At 58.8% G+C, this 18,672-nt stretch overlaps 1 protein-coding gene across 8 annotated transcripts; it reads right to left on the minus strand.

The window, feature by feature from the left end:
• Positions 1-5,846: 5,846 nt before the first annotated feature.
• On the minus strand, positions 5,847-18,389 carry STAC2 (SH3 and cysteine rich domain 2). Of its 8 annotated transcripts, none has more exons than XM_045888995.3 (11): positions 17,849-18,384; positions 11,307-11,613; positions 10,862-10,959; positions 10,589-10,679; positions 9,883-9,995; positions 9,722-9,794; positions 9,568-9,629; positions 8,993-9,090; positions 8,557-8,608; positions 8,067-8,204; positions 5,847-7,718 (listed from the first exon to the last, which is right to left on the minus strand). In XM_045888995.3, exons 1-11 carry the CDS (start codon positions 17,936-17,938, stop codon positions 7,575-7,577), a joined length of 1,266 nt encoding a protein of 421 aa, XP_045744951.1. In that variant the 5' UTR covers positions 17,939-18,384; the 3' UTR covers positions 5,847-7,574. The 8 variants fall into 8 exon arrangements, with proteins under 8 accessions (XP_045744951.1, XP_045744955.1, XP_045744952.1 ...); XM_045888999.3 differs by having other exon boundaries at positions 5,847-7,468; positions 8,144-8,204; positions 17,849-18,382; XM_045888996.3 differs by having other exon boundaries at positions 5,847-7,468; positions 17,849-18,379.
• Between the last annotated feature and the right edge of the window lie 283 nt (positions 18,390-18,672).

Below are 18,672 nucleotides of genomic sequence, written 5' to 3' on the forward strand. Positions count from 1 at the left end.
TCTCTGCTTCCAAAGTTTCTGGCTGCTTGGTGGGTCTTCACTAGTGAGAGGATCAGAACTGAGTGCACACTGAGCATTGGGGTACAGGCCCTTTGCAGGGTGCCTGTTCATTTCTTCCTTGGCTCCTGGCCTCTGGTTGTGCTGTGTCCATCCATGGGAGAGATGGCGTTTCTTACCTGGTTTTAGGTGGGTGTAGGGCCTGATAAGAAGGGAGGGCAAGAGTGGCTTCTACTACTCGAGTCTGCAAGATCCTGTGCTTCAGAACTGCCCTTCAGGGGCACCTGGATGGCTCATTCGGTTAAGGCAGATGCCTTTGGCCTAGCTCATGATCCCAGGGCTCCCTGCTCAGTGGGGAGTCTGCTTCTCCCTCTGCCCCTTGCCGCTCTCATGCACTCACGCGTGCTCTCTCCTCTCTCAAAATCTGGTTGTTGTTGTTTTTTTTTTTTAAGATTTTTATTTATTTATTTGACAGGGAGAGACACTGCGAGAGCAGGAACACAAGCAGGGGGAGTGGGAGAGGGAGAAGCAGGCTTCCCGCCGAGCAGGGAGCCGGATGCGGGGCTCAATCCCAGGACCCTGGGATCATGACCTGAGCTGAAGGCAGACGCTTAACGACTGAGCCACCCAGGCGCCCATAATCTGTTTTTTTTTTTTTTTAAGATTTTATGTATTTGATATAGAGAGACACAGTGAGAGAGGGAGAAGCAGGCTTCCCGCGGAGCAGGGAGCCCGATGCAGGGCTCGATCCCAGGAGGCTGGGATCGACCTGAGCCGAAGGCAGACGCCCAACGACTGAGCCACCCAGGTGCCCCTCTCAAAATCTTTAAAAAAAAAACTGCCCTTCACAGCAGAAAGTGGGTAACAGGTCAAAAGTGGTCCCAAATGTTGGCTGAGAACCAACAGAAGTTGTGACATCAGTTGTCACATTGTTTAAAAACCATCAAGATACTATGCATGTATTTCTCAGCTGTCCACTGGGATCCGGGGTTGAAGTCTACTAGAACTCAGGACTGGGGATTTCAACTACCACCAGCCCAGAAGCTATGCCACCTGCACTTAACTGCCGACCCTTCCTTAAGCTGCCCAAATGGCCTTGAGGTCTTTTGAGCATCCCAATTTCTAGACCTCTTTTCTTTCCTACCAAGAGAGATTTTTAGGAGTTCCTCATTGCCTTAGAAGAACATGCACTCAGGGTGCCTGGGTGGCTCAGTTGGTTAAGCATCTGCCGTTGGCTCAGGTCATGACCCCAAGGTCCTGGGATCAGGCCACCTCAGGCTCCCTGCTCAGTAGGGAACCTGCTTCTCTGCTCCTCTCCCTGGCTTGTGTTCTCTCTCTTGCTTTGCAGTCTCCCAAATAAAATCTTTAAAAAAGGGGCGCCTGGGTGGCTCAGTTGGTTAAGCGACTGCCTTCGGCTCAGGTCATGATCCTGGAGTCCCGGGATCGAGTCCCGCATCGGGCTCCCTGCTCGGCAGGGAGTCTGCTTCTCCCTCTGACCCTCCTCCCTCTCATGCTCTCTGTATCTCATTCTCTCTCTCTCAAATAAATAAATAAAATCTTTAAAAAAAAAATAAATAAATAAATAAAAATAAAATAAAATCTTTAAAAAAAAAACAAGCACCCAATCTTGGGGTTCTGAGTTTCAGCCCCAGGGTGGGTGTAGAGATTACTAAAAACTTTTTTTTTTTTTTTAAGATTTTATTTATTTATTTGACACAGAGAGACACAGCGAGAGAGGGAACACAAGCAGGGGGAGTGGGAGAGAGAGAGAAGCAGGCTTCCTGCGGAGCAGGGAGCCCAATGCGGGGCTCGATCCCAGGACCTGGGATCATGACCTGAGCCGAAGGCAGACGCTTAACGACTGAGCCACCCAGGTGCCCCTACTAAAAACTTTTTAATGTTTCTTTGGTTTATATCCATCACATAGGGCACAAAGGAAAAGGCTTTTCTCAGCAGAAATTGGAATAAACACTTGTCAAAGCCATTGTGAGTTGTTTACAAACAGGAGTAAGTTTTATTTTGCCACTTGGCCGGTAGAAATGACCCAATACAGGCCTCAGTGAAGGATCTGCTCTTCGAGCCACGTACTGTGAGGCACTTTACACGGACATCAGTTCTCTAATCCTCATAACATCGTAAGGTAGGGTTATTCTCCATTTGGCAGATGCGGAAAGCGGTGAAATGACGAGCTGGGTTTGCATAGCCCGCATGCTGGGGACAGGAAAATGGATTCAAGATGTTTAGGAAGTAAAATAGGACTTGGTAGACATTGTGGGGGCTGAGGAAAAAGTGGCTTGTCCCCAGGCCCCAAGCTTTAGGGGGGACTGGGCAGGTGACGCCTTTGGTGATGAGGAACCAACTGGGTTAGGGAGAGTGGCTGGAAGAGCTTTGGCTCTAGTGAGTGGGTGGCAGTTAGAAGGACAGATGTCCAGGTGGGAGGTGTCAGTGAGCCAGTTAAATACAGCAGTGTCAGAGGTCTGGGTTGGGGAGAAAAGTGGCAGAGAAGGGGCCCCCTCCTTTAATCCTCGGCATAGCTTGGACGCATGCCCTGTCCTGGTTTCCTCCCTGCCCTCCACCCCTCACCTGAGGAGCAATGTGAAGGCCAGCTGGGGCCTTCAGGGGATGTGCTGGGCGGATGTTCCCATGTGCACTTGCCTGGGAAAGACAGGACTGATATGTTCTTGGGGACACCAGGCCCTACTCCTACTCTGCCTTTAGTGTCCTCGTCCAGTCCAGACAGGGTGGGGCAGGTGGGTACCCCAAGGAAGGGCAGCCCAGACTCAGAAATACCCAGAGGATCTTCACCACCGTCCATGTGCACCAGAACCTGATTTTTGGGTTCCCTGTCGCCACTGTAGCAGCCAGTGTGAACTTGATCCTTGAGCTCCTGCCGTAATCCTTCGCGAGTCCACATGGCGGGAGACTGTGGCCTAGGAGAGGAAGGACCTTGGCCAAGCTTCCAGCTTGGATCATGGACACCTCCTTCCCAAGCGTGGCTGGACCACAAGAGGAAGAGCATTGAAGGCCACCCCCCTTCCACTCCCCTCATCCCCGCCACCCTCCGGCCCGGGGCAGTGGAGGGATGACGGGAAGGAGAAAAAGGTTAGCGCGGGAAGCTCCACCAGGCTTCCTGAGCTTGCAACTCGAAGCCGGTTGCCCCCTGGACCAGGAGATGGCGCTGTTCTCTTGCAGGTTGCTGCAGGGGTAGGACACAGCCTCACTTTTAGGGTTGTTCTGGAAGGAGTTGGGGTGGGAGAGAAGGGTTCTGGGTTGTGGGAGCCTATCTCTTGGGTTTAGTCACTTCTTTCTGGAGCTCACCCCAGGCCTGGAGGTTACTTCTTTTTGCCATGGGCTTCCAACGCCTTCCCAGGGCAGGGCAGGGAGCGCCCCCTTAGCAGGCAGATCCCCTAAAGTAACCGCTGGATCTCTTCTAGGTCCAGGAGCCTAGGGAAATTCCGACAGGAAGATAGATCCATCCTCTCAAGATCATACAACTGATCCCACCACATAGTTCTGCATATCATTTAAAGGGGCTTCTTAGCCCTCAGGTAAAGCCTCCCTGAGCAAGTCCAATTCCATTTCTGGGAGAGGAAACTGAGGCCTGGAGAAGCCAACGACTCCCCAGAATCTCAGCATGGCGTGAACACTGGCACCTACCTTTGATCCTCCCGACGGGGGAGGGTGTTCAGAGTAGACAGCCGCGGAGGTCCTGCACACAGCCGCTGTAGGGGAGACCTACAGGAGCGGGAGAAGGGGGCCAGGGTCCTTGGGCCCCTTCCCGGGGCTCTCTCCGAGGCTCAGAGCGAGAAACCCCCCAGGCTAGCTCCCTGCCAGCACAGGGAGGGCAGAAGTTGCCCATCTTGCACTCCTCAGCAGAGGTCCCCACCCTGTCCCAAGTGTCAGGGTGGAGGGTGACAAGGATGGGGGGTGAAGAGGGCTGACAAGGCCAAATGGAGTGGGACTAGCGAGATGGGTGAGGTTGCACAGAGGGGCTCACTCTATCTGTCTCCCCCCCCACCTCTGGTATCCGTCTCTCTACTCTTTTAGGCCTCTTGTCTCTGGCTTCCAGCCTCCCCCTCTTTTCACATCTCCCCGAAGTCTACCCACAGACAGACCATCTAGGCCAGGTTAAGCTCAGGCTGAGGTGGGGGGAGGGAGGGCACGCGTGGGTCAGACAATAGAGCCAAATGGGGAGCTGGCACTGGCAGGTGCCTGGGCATGCTCTGCCCGAGGCCAGTGGCCCAGCCACCCCCCAGAACGGGCCCAGAGGAGGGCAGAGGCTCTGGCGGGGGCACCAGCTGTTCTCAGCCCCAGGCTGTGGGCGTGCTGTTAGCGCTTCTGCAACGCTCAGCAGGGCGGCAAATGGGCCCGAGAGGAGGCGGGGGTCCAGGCCAGCTGCCGGCTGGTGGCAGGCACGAGTGGAGTGTGCAGAAAGCCTGGCTGAAAGGCTCTCACTCTCTCCAGTGGGGTGGGCTTGCGATTCCTGGCCCAGCGTCTTGGGGTGTCTCTGTTTCCATCTTGTTGGTTTGAGGCACTGAGGGACCCAGGTCGGCAAAGAGCCGAACTGGGAGGCAAGAGAATGATTTCTGAAATTGGCTTGGTCACCAATTTGCTGGGTGACCTTGGGCTAGTTACTGGTCCGCTCTGGGCCTCAGTGTCCCTATGTATAAAAGAGGCAAGGTGGGGCTGGATAAGCTGTAATAACCTTGAGTATGCCACCTAATATCTCTGTGCCTCAGTTTCTTCATCTGTGAAAAGGGAGAGCCCCACTTTCCTCAGTGGGTCATCGAGGGGGTTACATAAAGTTCCTGGCGTGGCTCTCCAGGCACAGCGGGTGCCTACTTAGGTGAGTTCCCCTCTCTTGAAGCTACTGGACTGGGTTTGTGACCCCTTTTTTCATTCCCACCATCAGGGGTCCTAGAAAGGGGAGGTCATCTTCCTCCTCCCGCTCACCCACCGAGCTCCAGGGCCTTCCCTGGGTGAAGGGACGCAACGAAAGCTCAGCGTCTGGCCCTACCTGGCCGACCTTGCTTTGGGGGGGGGGGGGGGCTGCAAGGCAGGAGCGCTGGGCGCCGATCAGGAGGGGCAGCGCCCCCCCCGCGCGCATTCTGGCAGCACCGGCGTGGCCCTGGCACCCCCCGCAGCCCGCCTCGCTCTCCCTCTGCGTTCCCCTCTGCCTATAAATAGCCCAGGACGTGCCTGCCTCGGCGATGACGCGGCCAGGCGGGCGGAGGGGGAACGAGGCGGCTCTGCGGCGGAGCAGGTGGGCGGCGGGCACTGGTGCGGGAGGGGCGCCGCCGCCGGCCCACTGCGTGCCAGGCTCTCCATGACAGGCGGCACTGAGTCATCGCCCCCAGTCATCTCGGGGGGCCCCCTGTCGGCGATTGTCCGCGCCGCCTGCCTTCCTGCCTCGGCTTTGGGGGGCTGCGGGGGCGAGGCTGATCTCGGGTGGTGTCGGAGGCCACCGCCAGGTGCGCAGAAACGGTGCCGAGGCGCATAGCTGGGTGGCCGTCCCCGCGGACGCACGTGTGCATCTAGCCAGACCGCAGCCGCGCCGCACCCTCTCCCCTTCCAGCGTCCCGCAACATCCCACCGCACCCCACCCCTGCCCTGCTTTTCTCTCGAACTCCTCCCCAGATCCCCCATCTCAGGCTGCTGTGGGGAAAGGGAGCGGGGAGGCAGGGGGACCCCTGCAACGTCTGGGCCAAGCCCGGCGCCCCTCCTCTCAGAGATCTGCAAATTCTCCCACCTCCAGGCTTGTCTCCTTTCGGCACCTCCAGCCCCCACCCCACTCCTTGCACCTTTCCTTCCTCTCTCCCAAGCAGACACACAGAGCAGACAGATTGGGACCAGAAACATTTATTTAAGGGTCTAGGGGCTCAGCAATGCCCCAGCAGACCCCTCATGCAGCCTCATGTACAGTGGGCATTGGGACCCCCCTGGGATATTGCTGGGGGGGGGCCCGTGGCAGCAAACAGGGCAGTGTGGCTTGAGCCCCCCTCCGAGGGGGAGAAGTGGAGCCGGGGCCAGTGGGTAGGAGGATGTGTCCCTCCCCCTGTATGGGAGGGTGTGACTGTGCCCGGGATGGGGGCTGGCATTGGCTGGCACAATCAAGGGCACGAGATGAGGCTCTGAGCTTGGGGGGAGAGGGAGGTTGGCACCAGAGAAAAGCAACCTGCGACGGAGGGGTCCTCCTCCTATGTGCCCACCCCACCCCCAGGGTGCCTACCCCATTCCTTTCCTCGTGGCCAAACAGAATGATGGGCCTGCCTTGACCATCTCCCACTCCCTCTTCCTCCCAGGACTCCGTGTCCAGGATAAGGGCGCAGATACAGCCAGAAGAGGGATCCCTGCACTGAAGAAGGGGTCCCAGTGTTTCCTGCAAGGCTCAGAGGAAGGGGGTGAGGAAGGGCCATATGGAGGGGGGCCCTGAGGGTGGGGCTCCCAGGGTGGGCCTCGTGAGACCTGGGACAGGAAGTAAGCACAGCTCCCCGGGCTGGCTGGCCCTGCCACCGGGGACTTCGAGAGAGTCCTGACAGTGAAATGGGGGTTCTGACCAAGTACGGGCTCAGTCGGGTTTCTGTGTGCAGGCTGCTCTGGAGGGTCCTTCTCCAGGGGACAAGGACACGATGAGGCTGCTCTGTGGTGACTGTTCTTGAGGAGACAGTCTCTGATTTACCCACGCTTTCCCCAGAACATGGCCCTCCCCCCCCTCCTCTGTCTGCCTGGGTTTCAAGTAAGGGGAGAGATTCCCACAGAACTTTCCTGAGAATTGATGGAGTGACAGAGGTGGTGAAACCAGGAGGTGGACTCAGGATCCTCCTGCAGCCCTGAATCGCCTCCCAACCCCGGGCGCTGGGGGGCTGCGGGGACTCGGGAAGGCACCTTCCCAAGGCCCCGCTTCCTTCCAAAGGGGCAGCCGCAGGGTCACACGCATAGACCCAAGCAGGGGCTCTGTGGGGAGAGGGGGATGGCATCGGGCATGCAAAGGCGGTGTGGACGTGGGAAGGCTCTCTGGACAAAGCAGCAGGAAAGTTCCCCAGGAACGCCCCCCTCCCCGGGGCTGCAGTCAGCGCGGCAACTGGGGGTATCCGGGCATTGGCTGGACCTACCTGGAGCTTCCCCATTCCCTCCCACTTTCTCCTCCTTCCTCATGCCCAAGTCCCAGAGGAGCAACTCCCTCAGGGCACCTTGGGACCCAAGAAATAAAACCTTCCTCAGTGCAGAAGGCTCCCAAGTGCCGGGGAGTGGCCCCTAGGAGAGAGGCAGGGGGCAGAAGAGTGTGGGCAGATGCCTGTTCCCCTCCGGGGCCAGAAGCAAGCGCCAGGCATGGGCAGGGGTGGCATCTGGCTTCTCTTGGCTCCTCTCAGATCTCGGTCAGGGCGTCGGCTGGCACCAAGCCCCGCTTCTTGCCGCTGCTGACGCGGATGAAGCCGTCAGCATCCTTGCTCCTGCCCGCGCCCACACAGATCTGAGTGGGAGAGACACGGAGCTGAGTCCTGGCTCTGCCTACAGCCCTGGCCCCGAGTCCTGCTGATGGCTCCCAGGGGCCACCCCAGGGGATGATGGGACCAGGATCAGATGTGGTTGGAGACATCAGCTGAGGCGATGGGAGCAGATCCCCTGAGGGTAACTGGGCTCGGCAGCGAGATCAGGACATCAGCAGACGCTGAGCGGCTCTTCGGGGCTGACCTGTGAGATGAGCTGGCCGGACGCCCCGGCTGAACTCCCATTTCACAGAGGAAGTAAGGGGAGGAAAGGGGCTTGCGGGAGCTTACACAACAAGCCAGAGGCATAGCCAACATTCAAACCCAAGCCTCCAGACTCCTCCTCCAGTGCTCGTCCCCTCCCCCAAGCTGTCTCTAACCAAATTCAGCCCCCTGCCTGTGTTGGCCACCAGCCCCAGTTCCCAGCAGGAGATGACAGGAGGGCCCTGCAGCCCCACCTTTCGAACCCGCCTTCCCTCCCGCTGCCAGGCTGCAGGTATCCTCCTCCGGGGCATTCGCCACTGCCCCTGCCGCCTCTCCCCATGCCCACCTCTCCGGCTGCTGCAGGGCCCGGGCACTCACCTGGTTCTCCTTGAGGCTCATGTACCCCTGTTCCTTGTTCCCAGAGAAGGGTTGGCAGCCACGCCAAACGTTCTCACCTGGCCTGACTCGCTGCACAAAATTGGCTGGGAAGAAGCCAACCCGGTCGCCAATCTTGCCCTGGGGATGAGGCTGGCAATGAGCCCCGGTGCCACCCCCTCCCACATTGCTCCCTCTAGACTTGATGCCCGTTCAGAGCCAATGCCATCAAACTCCAGATCCTGGGCTTCCTGTATCCGAACCCCCAGTAGGGTGGCTTCTGCACTGGGAAGGGCATGAGGTGAGCAGAGGGACAAGGCTGAGGCAGGGAGGGTCAAAGTGAGAGCAAGTCCCACGTGTTGGTCCTAGGCCAGTGGCTGGAGGACTAGGGGAGGTCTTTGGGTCTGGAGAGAAGGTGGGGCAACACCCATTGAAGGTGGGGAATGGTGGGGTGCCTACCAGGGTCCCTCTGCTCCCCACCCTGCCAAATCACCTTCCACCAGTCCTCGTTAGAGTCATCCACCAGCATGATCCGGTCCCCAGGCCTGGGAGGACAGAGCTGGGGTCGCAAATGGGCAGGAGGGACCTGCCCTTTCCACATCTTAACCACCTGGGGCCCCCAGATCCCCAGCACGCCCCTCCCCCTGCAGCTGGGGGAGGATTCTTGATGCCCTCAGAAGACGCTATGACCACAGGTCCAGTGGACACTTTAGGGCAGAGCCTGGGCCGGGGGCAGGAGACAGGACGTCAGCACCAATCCCTTTTGGACTCTGGGCAGTCCAGCTCCTCTCTGGGCTCAGCTGTCTCATGCATGCAGGAGAAGGTTCCTGAAGGTCCCCCTCACACTCATGTCCCAAGGTCTGGGAGCAGGGCCCTGAGCGTGGAGCCCGGTGGCTGCCCAGTGGGGCTGGACCACAAAGAGGACTTACTGCAGAGCCAGGTCATTATTCTCTTGGGGCAGAAACTTGTAGAGCGCGACGTAGGAGTACATGGGCCCCACGTCCTTTCGCAGAGGGGGCTTGGGGGGCTGTGGAAGAGCTCTGGGTCAGTGATGGGAGGGGGACACTCTCCTCACTCCACCCACTGTTCACTGGCCCTGACCTGGCCTACCCTGGGGGGGCTAGGAGTTGGGACACAGTGCACCTGGGTCCGTGACAGGGAGAGGTCAGGTTCCCCTATCTTCCGTGTTCATCCTTGGGGGTCTGGGCCAAGGATGGAGAAAGAGAACTCTCCTCTGGTGGCTGCACCCCGGAACTGCCCGCTCTTGGGGAGTTGGCACGGGAGTGGGCACTGCAGGCATTGGCTCAGTGGTGGGAGGGGTGGCACCCCCTGCCTTCCTTGCATACTCACCCTGGCATTGCCCATCCCCGTAGACTGAGGATAAATGATGGAGCAGTGATACTCCCACTCACCATGCTCTCACCCACCTATTGATCAATGACAGGAAGAAGTGACATCCCCTTCCCATCTGGCCTCCCAGGGCTCAGTGCCAGCATAACCTCACCTGCTGTCTGGGGCTCTTCTCCTCCGGTCCTGACCCTTCACTCTCGGCCGGGGCTGTGAATACTAGAGATGCCAGGGCAGGGCCGGGCCGTGAGGCAGCAGGGAGTGGCCTGCCCTGTGCTCTGTTCCTGCCCCTGGTCCCCACCGCCACTCACCACTGTCTCCAGGGCCCTCCTCTGAGCTGCGGATGCTGCCTTCCCCATCCTCAGTCAGCTCGTCCCGCTCACTCTGGGGACAAACGGGGGAGGGCTCAGCCCCTAGACCCTCATCCTCGGAGACCTCTGCCCCCCAGGCTCCCCTTTGGTGCCTGACATACCAGGCTTCGCGTGGGGGACTCAGAGGTACTGCTGAAGCTGGAGCGGTTCATCAGAGCCAAGGAGGTGCCATAGCGCAGGGTCTCGTAGACGGGGTCTACCTTCCCGCTGGCCCCTGCCAAGGAGCCACCCTCAAGGTCGGGCACCCAGCTGCCAACCTTGCTCTGCCCCGAAGCCCTGTATCACTTTCACTCCCTCGGCCCCAGCCAAGACGTCCTTTCTTTAACTCCCTGCCCCACCCCACCCCAGGCCCCTCTCTGCCCACCAGTCTTCACCAGATCCTCTTGGAATTACTCCTCATCCTTTGTATCTCTGGACGCCTTCCCTCTCCCTGCAGATGAGGACCATGCCTACTTGACTCTCTAGTCCCTGTCCTTCTCCGTTCAGGCATTCATGAGAATGGTGATTAACCGCCGAGTTGTGTGATTAGTTCTTTCATGTCTAGCTCCCTTACTAGACCACGAACTCCACCTTCTTCCGTGCTGTGTCCCCATGTCTAGCACAATGCCTGGTGCTTGTAAGTGTTCCATAGGATGTCTGTTCCATAAGATATGAATGAATGAATGCCCCCTCCATTCAGGACAAGGGCATTCAGAGCAGGGAAGTGCCAAGGACTGGTGGTGCCACGTGACTCGGGTGCCTATCTGACGAATGCGTGGGTTTCTCATCACACCCCAGCGGGATCAGAGGCCATGGGGGGACACTCACCAGTGGGTGGGGACTCTCTGCTTGTGACACAGGCTGGGGGTGGCTCATGCACCAGGAGCGGGGAGCTGAAATTGCGACGGAAGGAGGAGGACTATGGCAAGAGGGAGCAGAGAGAGGGCATGAGGGTGTCACAGCCCGCCAAGAGCTTGTCCTTCCCCGAGCCCCAGGACCACCCCACAGGAGGAACCAGCCTGGAGGGGGGCACCCATCCCCCCACAGGCCAGTCCTGGGGGGGCACCCACAGCCAGCCAGCCCCGCATGGTCCCCACTCACCGCCTTGCCGGGGCACGGCTGCTGGGAGACCTCCTCCGAGCACCAGAGGTGGACACTCACTTTGCACGCCTTACACCGCAAACCCTGCTTGGAGTTTCCTGGGAAGAATTTGGGTGCAACAAGAAGGATTAGGCCAAAGAGGATACATCCAGGGGCAAGGAGCAAAGGGGGCAGGTTAGGGCATCGGTGGAAGAAAGGGGTCGGGCATCCTCACTTTGGCCTGGGGGCCTAGTGCCTCCCCCTCATACGCTTGCCCTGTCAACCGAAGCCTGAGCTGTTAGTAAATGCAGCGACACTGGGCACCTGCCCACCCCAAGGCCGCTCATTTGTCCACCCAGGGTGAGGGGCACAGTTAGGATGGAGGGCCCTGAATAGCAATAGCCCAACATCGGGCATACTCCCCACCCCCATCCTGACCCCTCTCCTTGACCGCCCAGGCACCTACCCACGATGAGCTGGTGGCAGAGCTCACAGGGGCTGGCTCTCTTGAAGACGTGTTCCTGGAAGCTGTGTAGTCTTACTGGTTTGAGTGGTGCCAGGGGCCGTGGGATGGGGCAGGGGGAGGGGGCCGGAGTCGGCAGGCCCCCGTCTGTAGATGCCGGTGGTGGGGAGGGAGGGGGCAGCGGGGTTGGGGGGGTCAGCAGCACCTCAGTGGGGCACTTGAGCTCAGAGCCTGAGCGAAGGAAGAAGTTCTCCACACTCTTACTTCGGAGGATGGTCTTGAGGGAAAGCGAGCGCTTGAACCGCTGCAGCTGAGAGAGGAAGTGGGGCTGTAAGTGAAAGCCAGAGGGGACCGGCTCCGAGCCAGGATATCTCCTTGGTCAGCCACAGCCTCGAAGTACTAAGACAGAAGCTGCCTTGTTCCAGAAGGTGGTCCCAATCCTGGATGCCGACAGGTGGGTAACGTCCATGAGCAGAGGAGTTCTGGCTGGGCAGGCACAGTTGGGAGTGGTGAGCACTGTGACAGGCTGGCCAGCCAGAGAGCAGCTGCTGGGGTCCCCTGGACAACCGGGGCTAGTCCACACGGCCAGCCCAGTTGGGCGCCAGGCTTTCCAATTTTTTCAAAAAAAAAAATCTAGACTTTTCTGTGAATTTGGATAGAAATAAATTCAAGAGGTTGTATTTCCTTTTTTTTCCATTGCAGAAATGGTAGTGTACTATGTTTCCTACGCCTTGCTTTTTTCACTTAACAGTAAATCTTGGAAATCATTCCATACCAACACATAAAGAGTTTCATCATTCTTGTTTATGGCTACACAGGATTTCATCGTATGGGCGTACTATTTACTCGAGTTAAACAAAATAATACTTTGGCGGCCAAACAAACACACGAGGTCCCCAGTTTTCCACTGTGTTCTCAAACAGGCTGGGAGTGCGGGAGGGGTCATCCCGGACCCTCATCCTCAGGGCTGATTCTTCCTCCAAAATCGCTCTCCTGCCCATCCCCTATAATCACCTCATCACCTCCACAGCCCTGCCCCAGTTCAGGGCCACAACCCCTTACCTCCACCCTGCCCATCTCCCCCTGCTTTCCCTACAGCTGCCAGGGAGGTGATCCCTGACCTGGCTAAACCCTTGGCTCCTCAGGACACAGCCAAGACCCTTGCCCCGGTCGTGAGACTCTGCAGCTTGGCCAAGGCTTCCCTTCCAATCCATGCCTTCCGCCTGCCGCCCAGACATAGGGATTCTCGAACTCGTCTGTGTTTATTCCTTTGGGCTTTCCCAGCCCTCACCCTGGCCTTTTTTGATGTGCTTGTCCTTTTCTCTGCCAATGAATACCCCCTTTATCCTTTAGGGTTTCCAGTGACTGTTCCTCCTCCGGGAAGCAGTCTCTTCTGCAGGAATTCCGTTTAGTATAACCACTCCCTCCTCTGGGCCCCACTGCACCCAGTACTGACTTCCATTATAGATCCAATCTGGTTTACGTTGTCATTTACTTCTTCCTCCCCCAGGAGCCCGGAGCCCCTTGAGGGCAGGGACAGTTGAATCAAATCCCCACACAGAGCCCCAAGACATAGTAGGTGCTCAGTCAATATTTGTTGATTAAATGATGGGCAAGCGCCTGGAATCCTAAATGGAGCCCATGTTCTGGAATGCTGGGTCAGTTCTGCAGTGAGGCCAGAGTTCCTTCCATTGCTCACCCCAACACATCCTTCTCGGAGTCTGCCCAGAGTGAGGTCTGGAAACATCTCTACCCAGATCCTTGAACCTCTTCCCCCCTGGTGAGAGCCCCCTTACCCCTGCCCACTCCTTCCCAGCGGTGATCGGTAAAGGGGGCCGGAGGCCTGGCTTCAGGCAGGGAGAAGTGGTCAGGGTTCCCAGCTGGCACATCAAGCAGCCTGCGTGACTCCAGGGAGGGAGGCAGCAAAACATGGAAAGAAGTGGAGAGGGAGACGTTTGGGCACGAGGCAGGCCCTGGTGTGCCGGCTGGGAGGCCAGAGCCTTGGGGTTTCTGGCACGCTGAGTTGCCTAGCTCCTTCCAAATTCAGCTTCCAGTGCGGCACTGTGGGCTTCTTTGTGTGTGAGAAGCAGGGCCCCAGGCCCCAGATCCCTGGGTGTTAGGGCAGAGGCAGAGGGCCACAGGGACAATTCATTAGAACACAAAGGTATTCTATGAGCCAGTGTGGCTCTGGGGGCTCTCACAGGCCCAGAGAGGCAGGGAGAAGCCCCCCATCATTCTGCCCAGGGGACAGAGCACAGAGCACAAGCGGGCTCCGGGAGGATGTGCTGGGGGTGGGCGTAAAACTACACCTGCCGCCTGAAGGCAAGTCACTTCACTTCCCGTCTCTGAGCCTCAGTTTCCCCACATCCAAGAGGAAGGAGGCAGGAGTAGATGCTCTCGAAGCAATGCAAGGCTCTGGGTCCAAAAAGTAAAAACCTAAAGCTATAATGAGGGGCGGTCATTGTCAGAATACGGGGAGCGGGCTAGCGCTTCATCTGCCGCCCCTCATTAATCCTGGCACTTCCCTCTGAGACAGTGATGATTATTGTCCCACTTTGCAGATGAACTCACAGGCGCCTAGGAGTTAAATCACCTACATGTGATGAGTCTTCACCTGGTAAATGGCAGAGCCAGAACTTGAACCAGCGGCTTTGGCTGTTGAGCCCAAATGACCGGAAGGGTCCCGCTGCTCTGGGCTCTGCCTTGGCCCTCACCCCTGCCCCTCGGCTATGCCATGGGCTTGTCCACCAGGTCAATCGAAATTTAGGGTTGGAAGGAACCTGCAAGACTGGCCACCTAGAGTAGTCCCCAGCCCATGCTATCATCCCACAACACCTTGGCCACATCCCCCTGAACAGCTGTCTGACTCTGTGGGTCACCTCCCGTGGCAGGAAGCACACCCTCTCCTGGGACAGTCATCCCATCTTTGGGCAGCTGCAATCACCGCAAAATGCTTCCCTATATAGAGCTGAAACCTGCCTCCCTGAGATCTTGTTGCCTCGCGGCTCTGTTCCTCCCTTGGCTCCAGAAAGGGCTACTCCCTCTTAGATATCAGTCCTTCAAGTATTTGAAGACATCAGCCGTGTTCCCCTTCCCCTCCCAAGGCTGTTATTTCCATAGTAATCCCCACAGGATGAGATTTTAAGCCTCCTTACTCTCCAGCCTCTGCTCTTTCCTGGTCTTGCCCTGGCCTCAATGCCAAGAGCCACCTCTGCAGGGTACAGAGGTCTCTGGAACAGAATGTTCCCCAGCACTGAGGCAGCCCCACTTCTGCTCCTGACTCCCTGGCTCTGCTGTGGGCCCCAGATCCCAGGAGGGCAGAGCAGCGGGAAGGAACAACGTATCACCTGGGATGGTTGGCCGATGTCAAGGGTTGTGGCTGGACAGCAGGATGGGGGCACCTCTGCCAAATGGCTTGATGCCTGTCCACTCAAGAGACATCTGGCTTGGTTACTCAAACCTCATTTTGGCTCAGCCTGGCCAGGTAGTCCCACTCCTGGGACTCCTAGTTTCCAGAGAGGACTTTTCCCTGACTCCTATCAGCTATCTTTTTGGTGCCCCCGGGTCCCAGGACCCGTTCCCTGGCATGGGGAGAAGCTGCCATGTACCCTGGCAAGCTGACCCACCTGGATCTTATTCTCTCCGGGTGTTCCAGGAGCTTGTCTGGCTTGGAGCCTGGACCACCAGGCCCCTTCTTCTGAATCCCCTCCCAGAGGCTGGGCCTGGCCTGCCTGCCTCCTCCCCATCTCCCCACATACTGGATGGTCCTTTCATTTCCTCAACTCCCCACAGCATCTCCTCACTTTCCTCCAGCTCCTGAAAGGGCACCAGGCAGCTGGAGGTGGGTGGTGGCGGATGGGGCACAAGCTGACTCAGATGGCAGAGTTGGCATGGCAGGGTCTTCCCAAGGACGGCACCAAAGGGGGTGACGGTACCACCCCATGGTAGGGTGGCATGGGGACCCAGAGATGGCAATGATGGCACCAGGAGGGTCACTGACGAGCTTGGGTGCAGGGATATGATCCAGCCTTAGCGTGGGCAGGAGGCTGGACTTAGGTTGGCAAGAAATGCCCAGGGGGCCCCCAGCACTGATGAATAAGCCTGGAATGTTGGCTTCACTGCCTAATGGATACCAGCCCCCTCTTTGGACCTGCCTCAAACTCTCCCTTCCCCCTTCCCCAAGCCCTAGAGTCTGGAGACCAAAGCTTCTTTGGGACAGGTTGAGGTGCGGGGAGCTAAAGGGACTGGTAGGGCCCTGAATTCTCTCCCTGCCCACCTGTGCCTTCCTGAATACCCCCACCAAGACCCCCAGCCCAGCCTGTGTTGTGATCACAGCCCTTCACAAGGGTGAGATGTAGGGAAGGGGGGCAGAGGGGCAGGGCGAGGTATGCAATCCCCCTCCTCTCGCTCTTGGGATCTCCGTGGCTCAGAGGTGGTAACACTGGACGGTTCTTGTGCTGGGAGGAGGGAGGCAGAGACCCGCCAGGTCCTGACCTCCCCCTGCCCACACAGCTGAGCTTGCAGCCTGTGGGTTTGCTGAGGCAGCACTGCTCCAGCTTCCGGAGAGCTCTTAGGAAGGGGGGCAGGCAGGGGCGCCTGGGTGGCTCAGTCGTTAAGCGTCTGCCTTCGGCTTAGGTCGTGATCCCGGGGTCCTGGGATCGAGCCACACATCGGGCTCCCTGCCCCGCGGGAAGCCTGCTTCTCCCTCCTCCACTCCCCCTGCTTGTGTTCCCTCTCTCACTGTCTCTCTCTGTCAAATAAATAAATAAAATCTTAAAAAAAAAAAAAAAAGAAGAAGAAGGGGGGCAGGCAGCCAGACCTCCTATGGGAAGCAAGGAAGGGCCTGGAAGACCCCCATGCCCTTGGGAAGCAAGGGGAATGTATCTGTCTGTCATGGGTGACTACAAGGCACCTGGGAAGGCCAGGGATATTGGCACTCAGGATGGGGCTCAGCGCCTGGGACTCTCTGCTTCAAAAAAAGCTGTCACAAATATTCCAAGCAATGTCCTCCCACCCCAAGACCTTACTCCTTTCCTAGTAGAGACTTGGATCTCTGAGGGGGAGTTAACTCTGTGGTCTGAGAGACCAGTCTCATTCTCAGAAGGGGGCAGAAGAAAGTCAAGTTCAGATCTCAAGACTGACATGGAGACCCAGTGGGTCTCGCTGGTTTAGAGACGAGGAGCTCCTTGGGGTGCCTCAGCCAGGCCCCACCCTGCCCCTACTACTCATCTACTCCTGGTCACTCTCTAGATGACCTTGACCTTGAATTAACCTCATATCCTGAGGGGTGGCCTGGACAGAATTAGGAGCAAGATGGGCATTGGAAAGAGCTATAGATGAGCTCTCAACACCTGGAAGGAGCCAAAGACCCCACCCATTTTTTTGGTCTTCAGTGCCCCCTCCTCCACTGGATAAACAGGACCAGGTGGGAACAGAACACCGGGGGCAAGGGAGAGGGAAGGAGGCCTTGGCCTGAAGTCTGGGGAGGAGGCAGAGAGCGCCCTTGATACAGCCTCCTTTTCTCCCCCCGTCCCCAGCCCGCTCAGCTCATGTTGCTCCCCGCAGAACTTCTTGCGGGTCACTAGTGAGCACCTAGAACTTGGGGAGGAAGTGGACAGATTAGAGGTGGGGGGGCATTAAATTCAAGTGGTGGCCTCCCCCAACCCCTCTAGCGCCAGGAGTCTGGGCTCCGCCTGCCTTCACTGGCGAATAATTTATTCATTGTGACTCCCGCAGGAGTAACGATCATACATAATTAGGGTTAATTATGACATTCATTAATTACGATGACTTCTCTTTTTGCTTCCACCCACCCTGTCCCGCTCCCGGGGTGGGGGGTGGGGCCGCCTGTCCTTCTGCTCCGGAGCCGCAGCAAAGGTCCCCCGGTCCCCGCCCGCGATGGCCAGCGCTGCCGCAGCCCCCAGCGCGCACTCGGGAGCTGCGCACCCCCGGGCCGCGGCCTCACGTCCCCGAGCCTAACCTGGCTGGGAGGGGGGAATGCAGGACTGCGGCGGGGCCGAGAGCGACATCCAGAGACCCAGAGATAAACATATACAGACGCCGAAGGAAAGCGGGAGAGACACGAAGACAAGCAGGTTGTAGAGACATTTTCCGAGAGACGCAGGCAGAGGGGGACAGAGCGAGCCACAGACAGAGACCTGGCGGGCGCGGAGGGGTGCGCCTCGCACGCACACACCCGCGCGTACACCGGCCCACACCCGCTACACACCGCTACACACTCCGTCCGCCTTCGCTGCGCCGATTGCCTCCAACGAAGCCGAGTTACAACCTCCCCGGAGGGTCGCGGCCACGCGGCCGCTCATCACGCGCGCAAGGGCGTGTCGTGCTTGTGTGATGGGGGCTCCCTGTGGCCCCTCGTCGCGAACCCACTCGCCCCGGTCGCCGCGCACAGCCTTCGGGATCACCCGGGTCCCGCTGCCGTGACTCCGCGGCACCCGAGCCCACAGTGTGACCGCGTCGGGGAGAGGGCACCCGGGTTGGGGACGCACCGGGCAGGGGTCCAGGCCTCTCGCCTCTTGAGTTACCTTGGTTTCCTGGAGGGCAGAGACGGTCCCCGGGGGGGTGTGGGTGGCCGCGTCATCCGGTTCGTTCTCCTTCTCGCTCATTTCGGTCATGGTTGGGGGAGAGCGGAAGAGAGGGTGCCAAGACCCGACGGCAGGCCCGCTGGGGGCAGGTTGCAGGTGGCAGACGTCTCTCTGGAACCCTGAGGCCCTTCTCCAGAGACTGCCCCCCAGTGAGCCCCAGGAAAAATCCGCCCAGGCAAAGCGACCCCCCACGGCCGGGAGCGGGCGGAGAAAGTTCCCGGGTTGGCCAGTGAAGAGGGGTAATTACACGGAGCCGCGGGAGCCGGACGACCCCGGGAATGAGGACCGAGGGTCTGCAGAGGATGCTGCTCGGAGCGAGGGGAGGAGGGAAGTGGGGACGCGGGGATGAGCTGAGGGAGGGAGCAACGGAACAGTCCGTGTCCGGCCGGCTCCGCCGTCCTCTGCGCCCGCCCCCCCATCCCTTTCCCCCTCCCCGCGCCGGCCCCAGCCCGGCACCCGGGGGCCCCTCCGCCCAGTCCTCGCCTTCCAACTTTGATTTAGGAGGTCGCCTGGTCCCTCCCCCTTCCCTCCGCGGCTCCCCCGCGCCGCTATGCAAATCAGCTTCTCAGCTATTGGCTGCCGCGGTGGCCAGGAGCGCGAGCTGGGCGGAGCCGGGGGGGGCTCGATAAGATGGAGAGGAGCCTGAAGGGTAAAGATGTGGGGAGGGGGTAGTTTTACACCGAAAGACCCGGAAGGGGGGTCGTGACAGAGTCGTGGAAGACTTGGGAGACCATATTAGAGTCTGGATGGGCTTGAGGGGAACA

This window comes from Mirounga angustirostris, unplaced genomic scaffold (assembly GCF_029215605.1).
Source record: "Mirounga angustirostris isolate CCGP_5_RB_7025 unplaced genomic scaffold, mMirAng1.0.hap1 SCAF_17, whole genome shotgun sequence".
NCBI lineage: Eukaryota > Metazoa > Chordata > Mammalia > Carnivora > Phocidae > Mirounga > Mirounga angustirostris.

Coding starts and splice junctions, on each gene's coding strand:
- STAC2 (XM_045888994.3), bottom strand. CDS start 17,938: ATGACCGAAATGAGCGAGAAGGAGAACGAACCGGATGACGCGGCCACC. Junction 10,680..10,861: donor AGCCGTGCCCCGGCAAGGCG/GTGAGTGGGGAC, acceptor CTCTTGCCATAG/TCCTCCTCCTTCCGTCGCAA. Junction 8,205..8,556: donor CTAACGAGGACTGGTGGAAG/GTGATTTGGCAG, acceptor CCTCATCCCCAG/GGCAAGATTGGCGACCGGGT.